The following is a 14,946-nucleotide window of genomic DNA, read 5'->3' on the forward strand; positions in this document are numbered from 1 at the left end:
GACGAGAAATCCACATTTGCTAGCGTTGCTAACGTTCGCCTCTCAGTGGGATACGGGTCTAACCCTAACCCTAACGTTGTAGGTTTGAAGTTTTAACGTGATCATTTTCAAATATAAATTGTTCATGCCTATATTAAGCTCAGCCAGTGACCTAAACTGGAAGGAATTGACGAACACAGAAAGCAAACTTAACATATATATAATTTGACGGTGATATAGAATTTCTTTCTCTGGCGTGTCCAGTGCGCTTCCGTAACATTCGCAATTTGAAAAAGGATGAGGACAACTCCAGAAACGGCAGCTGTGAGCAAACGGTTACGATTGCGGCCCATTCTTCGATTCGCCCCAAGGCGCAATTAATCTTGGACCCGAGCCGGTAGAGGGGAAGCTAATGTGATACGTTCTATTTCTGTACACGCCAACGTGGGCTTTAATTGCGTGTTTGAGGGTGAACATCTGTGCACACGCATGTTGTGTGTCAGTATAAAATGTACATGAAGATCCAAGAGGGGGCTGGTTAGGCCTTGGCGGAGGTTTGCCAACTTGGTCATCCAGCATGTCGATTTGAGACGATTATTCGCCCAGCAGAGACGGCGTCCATCACAGAAGTCCGCAAGGTAGAATTATGGCCGTCATGAGCGGCGTTATTGATCGAGCGGTGAAATCATATTTTAAGATTGTAAAGTGATTTATGTATTTTGCACTTCTACATGCGCTAGAATATTGATCGTCCACGTTTGGGGCTTCAAGCTATCCGTATACGCGTCGCTAGCTCGGCGGTGATGAGCTATTGATATGTGGCAGGAGGCTAGTTTAAAAAAATTAAAATAAAAAACAAAACCTTGTGCCCAAATATGGTCATTTCATTATTCTGTTACAAATCGACTATTTGTCCATGGCGTGCCTGCAGTTTTTGGTATTTGACTCAATATGAACGAATGTCAACCAATCTGTTAACTCTTGAACTGTTTGCGAAGCGTCTCAAAACTACGACACTTCTCTTCCTGTGGCATTTTGTTGACTCAAGAATGAATTTATTTTTAATTTTTTTAACAGAATAAGAGTGAGAATAGTTCAATTAGATCGATTTTGAGTATTCCTGTTTTGTTAAAATTAGTAGACTTTAATGATTCGGTGCAGAAGGAAGTGTCAGTCAAGCCAGCTTTGTCAGCATTTTATTTATTGTCACTCATAGCTCTAAAACGTTTGTAAAGTCGTTTGAGAAGTTATCGCTGACTTGAAAAAAGCAACTTTTCAGAACGTTCTGAGCTGCCGTTTCGTGTTGCATCAACACCTGCTGAGCGTACGTCGTCGTCATGAATCCTAAACAAAAGTCCTGTTTTTAACGGTTGTTCTTGTTTTCTTTCCCAACAGGACACGTCGTCGTGGCGACCGCAGCCGTGTCGGGAGTGCACGTGCCACGACGACGTGGTCGTCTGCGTGCCCGTCCAATGTGTCAACCCGAAGTGCAACTTCCAGCGGGTAAGATCGCCAAATCTTGTTCGTGTGTTAACTTCTATCCTTGCACTTATTTTTTTTTTTCAACCCTTCATTAATTGGCATTAAAAATAATGTGTTTATATTATGTATATATGTATTTTATCTAATGACCATATTAGAATAATTGTTTTTATTAGTAATCTTATTAAACATATTCAAATTATTATCTTACTATGGCATTGTTTTAAAAACATTTAAAATATTTTTTTAAATAAATTATTGTTTGAACATGAATGTTTTTATTATATGATAATAAGAGTAATATATCTGTATAAATAAATGGATACATTGACCAGTTAATTTTTAGTTTTAGACCCTTCCTAATGATAATGGCAACAATAATAATGATGCAGATAATAATAATACAGGAGTTTTTATTTAATAGCAATATTGTTTATGACTACAAATTCATTTTTGATGATCAATTATTTATTACTTCTTAGAATGCATAATATTACATGAATGTTCGATTTATTTCGATTCATATGAATACATTTAGGTTTCCACAGGAAATCATTTTTACATCCTTTTCTTATTGGCGACAATTACGTGAAAAAAATCAATTGCCAACTTCGCAATTTAGAGGAGGCGAAAACGCCTGTGAAAACAACGACAACAAAAATACAAATAAAAAATCGCTGCTAGAGTGCAAAAAAGACACCCGGCCATTATCCCATTGATGTATTCCGGCAATATGTCGCTTTTTATCATGACAACATGCGGCTGTCTGTTTACGGTGCCGAAATGCAATCATGTTTTATTTTCTCGCGTAATTCTCTCGTGGCTCTGTCTGCTGTCCCGTTAAATTGACATCAAGCCATATAATTAACCCCCCCCCCCCCCCCAATAATGTCCGCATCCCTCATTTCCCCCCTGTTTTGCCATCCTAGTCTCATTTTATTATCGCTATTATTATTATTATCATCATTATTATTTGAAGTTTTTCTTGAGCGGCTCTGCCGTCTCGTTCACATTCCATTCGGTTCATTAATGGGAAAAAGGAGATTGTGACAAATAGAATGCAGTGTCATGCAAAATATACATTGTAGCAGAGATTGCATATTTGATAGGATGGAGCAAATACTGCGCTTGCAAAAGATGCTACACAGCAAAGTTGTATTTGCAGCAGCTTTAAGAGAAGAAAATGTTAATAAATGTGACCATAAGCTCAACATTATAGCACCGCAGTTTAAGAAGATCAAGATTAGGTTTTGCGTCGACAAAAACAATGAGCAGGTTCAAGTTTCCGGTCAGGACCAGCACCAAGGCATAGACCAGCACCAGTACCCTGAATCAGAATTTAAAGGGTTAAAACAAAACCAGGGCCAGCCAAAAGCCAAACATTAGAACAAGGCCTAGACCAGGACCAAAGAGTGACTGGACCAGGATGTGGAACAAGCCCTAGAGAAGAGAAGGACCACTATCGGAACCAAGGAACAGACCAACTCAAGTACCAAGAGCAAGCCCAGACCTAGAAATTGACCAAAAGGCTAGAAAAAGGGCAGGGTCGACCCCAGGACAGACACCTTCAAGTGGACCTAAAGGGCTGGACGAGGACAAGAACTGAGGCCTAGTTCAGCACCTGGGCATGAAAAGCATTACTACTACACTGGAAGGCAACTGGCCAATCTAGAAAACCTCTTCTGTGTGAGACCTCAACCAGTACCAAGGCCTAGACCAATACCGGGTAGATCAGGACTAAGCCTAGAACAGGTCTAGGACATTGACCAAGGACAAGGGCCTATACCAGAGACCTGAGACTAGTGACTAATCCATTACCAAGATCTAGACCTTTGCACTGGGACCAAGAACCAGATCTAGAACAGGATCAAGGCATAGAACAACAATCCTACTTAGAGCAAGACATAGAACGAAGCAATGACCAAGATCAAGCATAAAATGGTCCAAAGTCTAGCCAAGGAGCAGGACCTTAGACCATGACTAAAGCCGGAGGACACAGATCAACACCATTACCAAGATAAAGACCAAGACCAAGGCGTAGATCAGAGGTGGGCAATCTCGGTCCTCGAGGGCCGAAGTCCTGCAGGTTTTGGAGGTTTCTCACTTCCAACACAAGCTGATTCCAATCAACAGGATCGTTATCAGGCTTATGCAGCGCTTGCTGATGAGCTGATCATATATCAGCTGTGTTGAAGAAGGGCAACATGCAAAACCTGCAGGACTCCGGCCCTTGATGCCCACCTCTGGCGTAGATGGACTCCTGGACCAATACCATCTTACAGACCTGGACCTGACAAGCTAAACCAGACACAGACTTGGAAATGAACCCAATTCAGGCCTGGACCAACATGCAAACCTCGATCAGGACCGAAGCATGACCTCTCAGCTTCACATGTTCTTGCTGTCTGTTTTTTTTATTGAGTACACCTGACTCGTCAATATATTGAAATGTGACGCACCTGTTGGAGGTTTGTGTGGTTCTTCGATGAAAAGTCTTGCGATGTCAATATTAGCCAAATTGATATTTACCATGTGATGCTGTTTGCGTTGTCCAAAGGGCGAACGCTTGAGGATACCCGCCGATCAATGCTGCCCGGAGTGCGTCTCCTCCGTCAAGGGTTCGTGCAACTACCAGGAAGTCACTTACGCCGTAAGTCCCAACAACACTCGACGAGTTGGAACGACGCATTCTCAGGTGTGGTCTGCTTCTCCCAGCACGACAGCCAATGGCGTCCTTCGCCGTGCACGTTATGCCAGTGCTCCGACGGCGTCGCATCTTGCGGCCCCCACCGCTGCCCCGCCCTCAGTTGCCCCGACAACCGCAAGCCGTTCACGCCAGCCGGGGAATGCTGCCCCGAGTGCGCTCGCAGCGGAGGTAAGCAAAGCGGAAACTGGGAAATGGCAAGCGAAAGAAAAGCTTTGATTTGGATTCAAACCACCGCCGCTCCGAACCCTCATGACTGAATCCTCTCTTGATGATGTCATCATACGTTTGTCTGTTTTCTGCTTTCTTCCACTGAGGCTGTTCATTGTGAAGAGCGCTTGAACCACATTGCTAATATTCCTTTATTCCAGCGAAGTGCTGCTGGGGCCGTCGAAATCGCACCCCAGACGACGCATGTTTGCATACATTCGTTTCCTCGCACCACTTTAATGTTTCTTAGTCAAAGTCAAGCTATTATATGCTAATAGCAGGAAGAGGCAGGAGGCGGCTTTGTACAAATTTCACGTGCTCACGAGAGTGCGTGAAATTGCTCTCAAAATAGCTTTGAGGGTTTCAACAACACATTCAACAACAACAACAACGGTTGCGATTGAACTTTCTTTCCGATTGCCGTCCGTCATTTGCATGTGAAGCAGCTCCGCTTATCTTTGTTGGGATGAATCATGCACATTTGCTCCTTTTAAGATCGTTTGAGAACATTTTAATGACTCACGAGGAAGCAATTTCCTGCTCAATGGACGCTTCGATCTAAAATGGTCGACCTCCTGCGTCGTTTCGGGAAACGTCTTCTTGAGACCTTTTGGGGGTCCGCTCACGATAGACGAGCGTTCTCAATCTCATGTCGTGACGGGAAACGGATTTCAGGGGGCGGAATTTTCTAAATATTTGTAGAGAAGGACGGAAGTTATATTATTTACTTAAGGAGAAGTAAATAAGTTTGACTTCTTCTCACTCCTTTTCGAATATTCATTGCCTGTTTTCTTTAGTTGTTTCTTTTCTTTCGTTGATTATTGCCACTTATTCATGTATTGAAATAATGTTGAAATATTCGAAACAAACATTTCCATCAATCAAACCCCAAAATGGCTGCTTTGAACCACAATAACAGACTTTCTGTGCCTTCTCGAGACTTTTTTGTGGCTCTTCACACCATAGAGGTGTCTTTTTTTTTTTTTTTTTCGTAGAGGTGTCTACCAAATTTCACGTTGCTGAAAGTGAAATTGGCTTCAGACGCTGAACTTTCAAACACTTGGAAGGATCCCAGAAATTGCTAGTGTGACCCGATCGTTCACTTCAAAGCAAAATGGCCGACTTCTTTTTTTTTTTTTTTTTTTCTCAGGAGAGCTCAGTATTGTTCATTCGATTTGACATCATCATTGCTCTCCTTTTTTTTTTTAAAAAAACAACAACAAATCAATTAAAAAAAAATGTAATAAATGTTTTTTTTGTTTTGTTTTTTTTAAATACATATACATATATATATACATATACACATATATATATATATATATATATATATATATATATATATATATATATACTTTTTTTTTGTATGTGGGTGAGTATGTGTGTGTGCGTGCGTGCGTGCGAGCGTGTGTGTATTCATCAGTTCACCTAAAGCCCATTAAAAAAAAATCCCATACTAATAATATAATATAATAATAAATTGCCAAATGCAGAAACATCAATGTAAGTTATCACGATGTGGTGGCTCTCGCTAACAGACAGAATTAAGTAACCGGAATTAGGTTAAAAAATTCTATATACGTAGACCATGTTTCTATAAATTTTGATATTTGGTTTTTATTTGAGGCAGATATTTTTTCCATTAAAATGTGATTCATGAGGAGGTTAGACCATTGGTCGATATTCAGAGTTTGCAAGAATTGTTTTTTTTTTGCGATAGTAAGGGCTACAAGTGTAGATTGAAATTGTTTATGTGGTAAGTCAGTTGTTGTTAGGTCACTTAGCAAACACAAGTTTGGAGATAAAGGTATCCTACAGTCCAAAATAGCGGAAAGTTTTTCTAAGACTTTAGTCCAGAAATACATAACCGGAGTACATAACCATAAAGCATGAACATAAGTGTCTGTAGTGTTTTGTAAGCATTGGAGACAAATGTCGGAGTCTGAGAGTCCCATTTTCTTCATCATATATTGAGTAATGTATGTTCTGTGAATAATTTTATATTGGATAAGTTGTAAATTTGTGTGTTTTGTCATTTTAAATGCGTTCTCACAAACTTGAATCCAAAAGTCAGGTTCCGGTGCTATAGACAAGTCTGTCTCCCATTTCGAGATGGGTAAAGACATTTTATCAGTATATGAAAGTAACTTATATATTTTTGAAAGTTTTTTTGTTGTTGTCGGAGAAAGCTTGTTAATATCTTTAGCTAAAACAGGCGGTTGGAGCGTACCCCGAAGTGTTGGAATTTTTTTCTTTATCATATTTTTAACTTGTAGATAATGTAAAAAATTTCCGTTTTTTATATTGTATATTATATTGTATTTAAAATGGCCGACTTCTTGCGCTATTTTGGGCCTGGCTTTACTGCGGGTCGACTCACAATAGACAAAACGAGCAAATTCCATGTTTCTCATGGCCACGTTTGTGTGTGCGTGTGTGTGTGTGTGTGTGTGTGTGTGTGTGTCAGAGTCGTGCTCCTGGGAGGGTTCGGAGTACCGGGACGGCGAGGAGTGGCATCCCAGCAAGTGTTCCAGATGCGTTTGCTTCAACGGGGACGTCCGATGCTCGGTGGCCGAGTGTCCACGAGTGGCTTGTAAACCTGTGAGTCTCCAGCACAGCTTCCCGTAGCCCCCCATCACACGCTCCCGTAGCCCCCCATCACACGCTCCTCTACATCAATAGAATTAGAAGACAAAGCCATGCTGGTCGCAGATTCACACCGTCGCGTTGCGTTCACAAAAAACGTCCGCTCTCCATCAGAATGAAAACTTGGTGATCCAGCCTGGTCAGTGTTGTCCTCATTGCGTCTCCAACCCGTGCTTGTCTGCTGGGAAGCAGTACCAGGTGAGGTCACGTCATTAGCTACGCCTCAGGACAGTCGGTAAATGGAACGTGTGTTTGTGTGTGTCGGCAGCACGGCGAGCAGTGGCAAAAGGACGCCTGCGCCGCGTGTGTGTGCGAGCGCGGTCAGTCCAAATGTCACACACACACCTGCCGGCCGCTCACCTGTGATAAGGTGAGTACACAGTCCTACACGGACATGAATCCGGCTATTGTTTATCCTTGCAATGTATGTTCAACAAAAAACACACACACACACAAGTTTGAGGTACTATCTTTGTGGGGCCATCCCATTGACATCATGCCAACTAATCCCAAGCATAACCAAATTCAAACCTAAACTCTAAAAGCAAGTCTTGACCCTCAAAAAGAGGACTAAAGTTGTGGGGCCCTCCAAGATTTATCTTGTGAACTGAAAAATTGGATTCTTTGTGCTTTTTGGAATACTTGAAGCCTTCTTGTTGTGGAATATTTGACGGGGCAGCTCACACATAGGTTGAGTTCGACACCCCTGTACTAGATAGTCACCAGTGTCTACAAGGCCCTTTTCAGGCCATGCCGGACCACGACAGCGAAATTAAGGAAGTCAATTGTTTGATTTGGATTGAATTGAGTGATGCCAAACCAGAATTAGACACTTGCCAGGACATCCTCAGTAAACAGTTACCAGAATGAGTTATATGGTTACTAGAGGGTGCTAGACAAGTATTTCCAAGGCAGTTCTCAGAGCATGCGAGACGTCGAGCACAACGCTCGGTATTAGATGGCGACAGGAATGTGCTAAACAAGACAGTAACTAGAATGTGTGCTAAGTGCTAATCAATGATTATTGCCTGCTTCACTGTTACCCGAATGTGCTCGCTAGACAGTTACCGAAAGCATCCAAATCAGACAAATGAGTTACATGATAGACATTGACCCCCCTAACCAGCTAACTAATTTGTCTCAACTGGAGAATGATCAAACGGAATGATCTAGCCAGTCATCGCAACGTGCTGGACAAATGCCAGAATGTGGCAGATATTTTTATTTTTTATTTTTATTTTTTTAATAGATTTTAGGTGAACTAATGAATACACACACACTCGCACGCACGCACACATGCACATACAAAAAAAAGAAAGAAAAAAAAAGGTGAGCAATGACGATGACATGTCAAATTGGTAAAATTACCGAATGAACAATACTGAGCTCTCCAGAAAAAAAAGGGGGAAAATATATATATATATAAAAAAAAAAAAAGAATGTGCCAGATACACACCTAAACGTCCAAATCGGCTAGCAGAGCTTGCTAGACAGTTACCAAACTAACTATGTTGCCATTGGTTTCGATAAACCTGGCTACTATAAGCCGGAATGTGCCAAGCAGCTACCAGACAGACGGACACGCACACACATTCGTGCACACGCAGATATTGGCATGCAGATCGACATTCCGCAGTGAGCGGATCCTCGTACATTTGGATGCGCGCGGACGCTCCGCAAATAGATTGCTGTGCAAGACCTTGTGGAATTGTTTCTGTCGAACGCACACACGCGGACGCTCACACTCGCACACGCAAACCCGCGCGCACACACTCACTTGCGCAACAGTTGACATTTAATTCGCCGGTTGTAAGCAATTTAGTCAGCATCGGTATCTCGTTAGGAGGTCGTCGACGCACACGCGCTGACGAGCACGCGATCAAAATGTAATAAAAAGACGCAATTACAACAGGGAGGCGGTTCTACGTATTGTCACAGAAACACGGACACGCTGATATCCGGGGCGGATTTCAGTCATTCATGATTCATAATTTTATTCATTGGATTATTTATCAATCTGCCGAGTCCAGACCCGACGTTTGCAAGGCCACTCGGGATCGGGAAATAGATAAGAAAAAAAAAAAAAACGCCTCCCTCAAATACACTCCTCAGTTAGTCGCTTTGTGTGTTAGTCAGTTTGTTTGATCACTAAGTTAGTTAGTTAGTTAGTGAGTTTGTGTTTGTTTGTTAGTCAGTCACTTAGTTAGTTAGATGGTAAGATAGATAGATAGATAGATAGAAAGAAAGATGATCAGTTACTCACTCAGTCATTAGTTGGTCTGTTAGTTAGTTGGTTGTTTGGTTGCATTGTTGGGTTAATTTGTCAATCAGTTGTTCACTGGATGGGCCGTTTTTTTGTTTGGTTTGTTATTCAGATTTTTGGATGCTGGGTTATATAGCTAGTTACCTTGTTAGTTGGAAAATGGATCAGTTGATTGGTTATTTTTTACTGTTTGTCAGTAGCTCAGTGGGTTGGTAGATAGTTTGGACTGTGAGATATTGTGAGCTGTAATATTTCATGTGGTTTTGTGGCGTAGCTCTATAAGGTAACCAACATAGTCTGTTGTATAGTTATAGTTATAGAATATAAATAATTGACTGTCACTTGATGCATCTTTAAAGAAGATGCTGATTGTCCTTAAAGAGCGCCGTCTTTATGTACCGTCTCACTCATACCAAAGCGACAAAGTAGGAACGCTGGGTTAGAAGTCAGCGCAGGACTTAAATCATGTCCTCTTTATGTGGAACACATGCGTGAAAATATCCTCCGGGATGAGATCAGAGGCGGGCGGGGGTGCGCCGCTAACAAGCTCGCAAGCCCGCCGGCCGGCCCGGCTGGCTGCCGTTGATCAAAATTCACAACGCGGTCGCATGCTGTGCATCGACTTCAATCTCGCTTTCTTCTTTCCGGCGCTGCGACAGCCGCAATTGTCGTTCATCAAAAGTGTGTGACGAGTTTGTGAGGAGAAGTTCTAATAATGTCGCCGTACTTCACTGTCTCGTCTACTACACTTTAGGCATGTAAAAGAAGACAAAACACAAGATGCTTTGATGAATCATTGTAAATGTCTGAAAATCTGGCTTTATCATCATATTATCATTTTTTCGATCCACCCATTTTTTATTCGAATTTTCAAAAAAAAAAAAGCGAAAACCCTCATTTAAGTGAATCATATTGTTATGTCATACGGCATAAATAATATCATCATTGGTTTGAATCATATCAAAATTTCTGAACTGAAGTGAATCATTGTATTTGGAAGCAATCGTGTTATAACGGAATTGAATCATAAATGAATTGGAGGTGAAAGTGAACCGTATTGAATCGTATTGTGATTTAAGTGAATCGTTCCATAATAGGAATTTAATATCCTATTGAGAGTCGAATCATATTGAATCACTTTTGATTCGAATCTTGCCTTCACATTTGACTGAATAATATCCGAACTGGAGCGAATGCTATTGTAACTGCAATCACTCATTTTGCATCATAACGGCACTAAATGGCATCGTAACTGAACTGAATCACATTCCAAGATATTTCAGGGGTAATTTCATGCGACTGCGTTTTTTTTGTTGGACTTTTGTCACTCAAAGGAGGATTTTCTTTCTTTCTTTCTTTCTTTCTCTCCGCAGGGTCAGAGCAAAGTGAGGCGCGCAGGCCAGTGCTGCGACGAGTGCGCCGCCGCCCGGGGAACTTGCCTGTACCAGGGCATCGTGCGTTACCACGGCGACATGTGGAACGCCAGCGGCTGCGAATTCTGCACGTGTAGCCGCGGTCAAGTCGTCTGCCACGAGGCGGAATGCGCGCGCCTGCGCTGCCCGCAGGTACATTTTGCTACTTCCATCCATTTTTTATACCGACCGCTAACGTTCCCGTTGGTTGCATCGTGACTGAACAAGCGTCTGTCATTGAGATGCATTTAAATGGGAAATCATAATGATATGAATTGTGTGAAGTACAAACAGTGCAGTACCTCCAATTTGATGGTCAGTTGGTTGGATAATTATTTTGTTGGTTAGTTGGTTAGTTAGTCCATTTCTTTTGCTTGGATGTTTTGGAGTTGCTCGCTCGCTAGGCTTGGCATGTTTGCTTTGCTTGCTAGCTAGTTTGGTTAGTTAGCTAATTGTTTAGATGGTTGGTTAGTTGTTAAGTTAGTCAGTTCATGGTTGGATGGTTTGCCGTTTTGTCAGTCGGATGGTTGGTTGAATGATTGTTGTCAGCGGGTTAGATGATGAGTTGGACCTTGAATGGTTAATTGGTCTGTCAATCAGTGTTCTTGGTTAGTCAATTAGTTGGCTGTTTGTTTGGATGAGTGGTTGGTTGGCCAGTCAGCGGGGTCCTTGATTGGATGCATAGTTTTTGGGTTGGTTACTTTAGTGGTTAGGTAGAAAGTCAGTAGCTGGATTTTTGCTTGGCTAGTTGGTTTGTCAGTCTGAACATTAGGTTGTTGACTTGGTTGATTAGCTGGTTGGATAGTTAGCTTGATGCTTGGTTGCGTGAATGACTGGTTAGTTAGTTTGTCAGTCAAATTTCTCAGAAGATAGCTAGTTAAATGCTTGGTTATTTAGTTGGGTGGCTGGTTGATGGTGCATTTGATGCTTAGGTGGTTGTTGGTTGGTTGGTTATTTAGTTGGGTGGATTGTTGTTTGTGTGGTTAGTTCGTCACTTGATCGGCTGGGTGTTTGGTTGGCTGCTTACGTAGTTTTTTTAGTCAGTCTGTCAGTTTGTTGGAGGGTGCTTGGCCGTTTGATGAACAGATGCTTGTTTGCTTGGTTGAATAGTTGGTTACTTATTGATTGAACGTCAAACAATTCTGTAATTCCATGTTTAGGATTGGTAGGCCTTGGCATAATTGTGCATATTTGCATTAAATGCTAAATACGACCTTGGCTTCATAAATTAAAGTTAACTTCCAGTAGTGCAGGTCACATTATGTCAATTGAATGTTAATAGTATTTGAAATGTGTGTCCAGTGAGATTAAATATGTTGAATAGTTGTGGGACTGCCAGAGAGAGATAATGTGCACCTTTATGACGCTCCTCCAAACTATGTAATGAAGGAGATCAGGAAGAAGCTGCTGCTTTTCAAGCGCTATTTTTCCGTGATAATCGTGCTTACGTTTCATACCACCAAGGACTCCCACAAAGACCAAAGACCTGCTCAAGGAACATTTCCATTCACTTTCCCAAATTCAACTTATTTCTTTGTCCTCGGGGAGAGAACAAACTTTTTCATGCTTTTCAATACTTTTTTTTTTTTTTTTACATCGTCGTTTGTACACCTCATCATAATTAAGACATTTTTTCATAAGTTGGATGGACAGCTGGTTGGTTGCCTTGTTGGGCGATCACTTAGTTAGCCATTTGATTGCTCAGTTAGTTTGTAAATGTAAAAGGTAGTTGATAAGCATGTCAAAGCAGTTAGTTAGTTAGTTGGGCGGTTCGTTGGATGGACAGTTGGTTGGTTGCCCTTTTGTTTGTCATTTGATCGCTCAGTTTGTTTGTAAGTTAGTTAGTTGATAAACCTGCCAATGAGTTAGTTGGTTGGTTATTTAAGTGTATCGTGGTTGGTTGGTTAGTGTACTCACTTTTTATACACATTTACATCATATTTAATGGATCAATAATGTGTCATATCTCCATCATATTTAATGCATCAACGTGTGATATTGACATGATATTTAATGGTCTATGGTCTCAGTCTTAGCCGTGATATGTGGCCCGTGTTACACGGTGGCTGACGGACGGGGAATCATTTGCACTTAAACGCTTGGCCGCTTCCACTTCGGCTAATTAAGCTCAGCCAAAGTGACGCAAATGGAGAGACCGGATGAAGTGCGTGCGTGCGTGCGTGCGTGTGCGTGTGTGTGTGTGTGTGTCAGCTTGCTGGGTGGGCAGCGTGGGAGGAAATCAACCAGACTTTCATCCGAAAAAGCCCATTAGGTAGCACAAAATCATTTGTGTGCTGAGCTTTTAATGTTTTTTCCGTGTGTCTTTTTATCGGCCAAATCACCAACAGTCGCAAATGAAGACGATGTTTAGCGTCATTAAAGTGGCCTAGCAAGGAAAAATAAACAAATGGGTTAAGACAATGACAGTCATTTCTGGACTATAACTTTTTTTTCACTTGCATTCGACCCTGCGGCCAATACAAAGGTGCGGCTTATCTATCATATCACAAGGGGGCGCACTATAAAGGAAGCGCAAGAGCGTCAGGCAGAGCAAAACAAACCAAGTGAGCCCAAATAAAGTAAGAGAGACAGAACGGGAGCCAGACAATTTGTGCCCTCATTATGGAAAAAAAAGTAGAGTAACATTAAAACACCTGCGGCTTATAGTCAGGTGCGGCTTATATGAGTAACAAACTCCAGTATTCCCCCAATCTAGCTAGTGCGGCTTATAGTCAGGTGCGCCTTATAGTCCATAAATTATTGTAAGTAAGGCGTTAGTTTTAGCTGGCAAAAGCAAATAAGTTTCAAGTCAAAGCTTCCTCCAAAGTTTTGTAAAGTCAAGTTTATTTCTATAGCCCTTAATCACAAAAACATTCAAAGGGCTTCACAAACCCACAGTTAGCAAATATTGAGCAATTTTGTACATTCAGAAAGGTGAGTTTTCCTTCATCTGCGCAAAGTGAAATATCAGGAATCAGAACTGACTTGTTGCTTGAAATTTTTGTGGTAAAGTGAAGTAAAATAAGTCTTAAGTACAGTTTTTGCTCTTTTATCAGTTTGTCCACATACAAATTGATTACTTGCTGTTGTTAACACTTGTTTGATGATGTTTTCTCACGTTTGTGATGAAAGCGTGTCCAGTAAAACGGTACCCGCATACTTGGGACCAAGCGTAAACCACCTAGCTTCTCTAAGCTCTAACCTAAGAATTCTAAAAACTATGCATCCAATCAGGGACCCCGCTGACTGGCCAACCAACTGATTGACAGACCAATTAACCATTCAAGGTCCAACTCATCATCTAACCCGCTGACAACAATCATTCAACCAACCATCCGACTGACAAAACGGCAAAACCATCCAACCATGAACTGACTAACTTAACAACTAACCAACCATCTAAACAATTAGCTAACTAACCAAACTAGCTAGCAAGCAAAGCAAACATGCCAAGCCTCCAAATGACCGAGCGAGCAACTCCAAAACATCCAAGCAAAATAAATGGACTAACTAACCAACTAACCAACAAAATGATTATCCAACCAACTGACCATCAAATTGGAGGCGTTAATGACAAGGATGTCATGTCATTAACATTGCACTGACTTGACGTTTACACGTTCATTGCGTTCTAATTTTCACATTTTCCTCAACTGTGCTTTTTTTTTTTTTAGGGATCGGAGCAGGTTCAGCCTTCAGGAATGTGCTGTCCACAGTGTTCCTCACAGAAAATGTCCTGTTTGCACAAAGGACAATCGTACAAGGTAAAAAGACAAGCTCTGTACTGTATGAGTAATTTGTTTACAGACCAGGACACAAAGAATGTATGATGCCTTCCCGTAACTGTTTCGCACGTACCTGTAACCTCTTAGCATGTTTCGGTAACTGTCGGTCACATTTTAGGTCGCGGTAACGCTCGCGGACGTGCTGGATACTGTCTTAGTACTAACCTACTTACTTAGGCACTAATAACTGACTAAGACTTTCCAGTAACTTTCATGCATGTTCCGGTAACGGTCTGCATGTTTCCAAACTCCAGTTTGTCTTCTGAGGCTCAAGTTTGAGCCTTTTTCTTCCAAAATAGTATTGATTTTCATGTTCCTCATTACTGTGAGGTAAGACGTGTAAAAAGCCAGAATGCAAATCTGCGCATTTCTTTTCTCCGCCTTTAGCTGAGCTCGTCCAACTTTGCAGAAAAGGTCAGCCAAGGCCCAAAGCGAAGGGAGCTGTTATCTCTTTTCCAGTAGCTTCTT

General features: G+C 41.6%; 1 protein-coding gene across 2 annotated transcripts in view; it reads left to right on the plus strand.

The window, feature by feature from the left end:
* fras1 (Fraser extracellular matrix complex subunit 1) overlaps positions 1-14,946 on the plus strand; it is a 133,164-nt gene that overhangs the window by 31,483 nt on the left and 86,735 nt on the right. Inside the window, exons 3-10 of one of the 2 annotated variants that reach the window (XM_077561359.1) lie at positions 1,375-1,482; positions 4,019-4,111; positions 4,177-4,336; positions 6,840-6,973; positions 7,133-7,216; positions 7,287-7,388; positions 10,655-10,846; positions 14,368-14,457. In XM_077561359.1, the coding sequence (XP_077417485.1) occupies positions 1,375-1,482; positions 4,019-4,111; positions 4,177-4,336; positions 6,840-6,973; positions 7,133-7,216; positions 7,287-7,388; positions 10,655-10,846; positions 14,368-14,457 (963 nt within the window). Of the gene's footprint in view, positions 1-1,374; positions 1,483-4,018; positions 4,112-4,176; positions 4,337-6,839; positions 6,974-7,132; positions 7,217-7,286; positions 7,389-10,654; positions 10,847-14,367; positions 14,458-14,946 lie in introns of those variants that run through there. The other variant, XM_077561360.1, reaches the window with a different exon arrangement.

The sequence above is a fragment of the Vanacampus margaritifer genome, chromosome 3, assembly GCF_051991255.1.
Source record: "Vanacampus margaritifer isolate UIUO_Vmar chromosome 3, RoL_Vmar_1.0, whole genome shotgun sequence".
Classification (NCBI taxonomy): Eukaryota; Metazoa; Chordata; class Actinopteri; order Syngnathiformes; family Syngnathidae; genus Vanacampus; species Vanacampus margaritifer.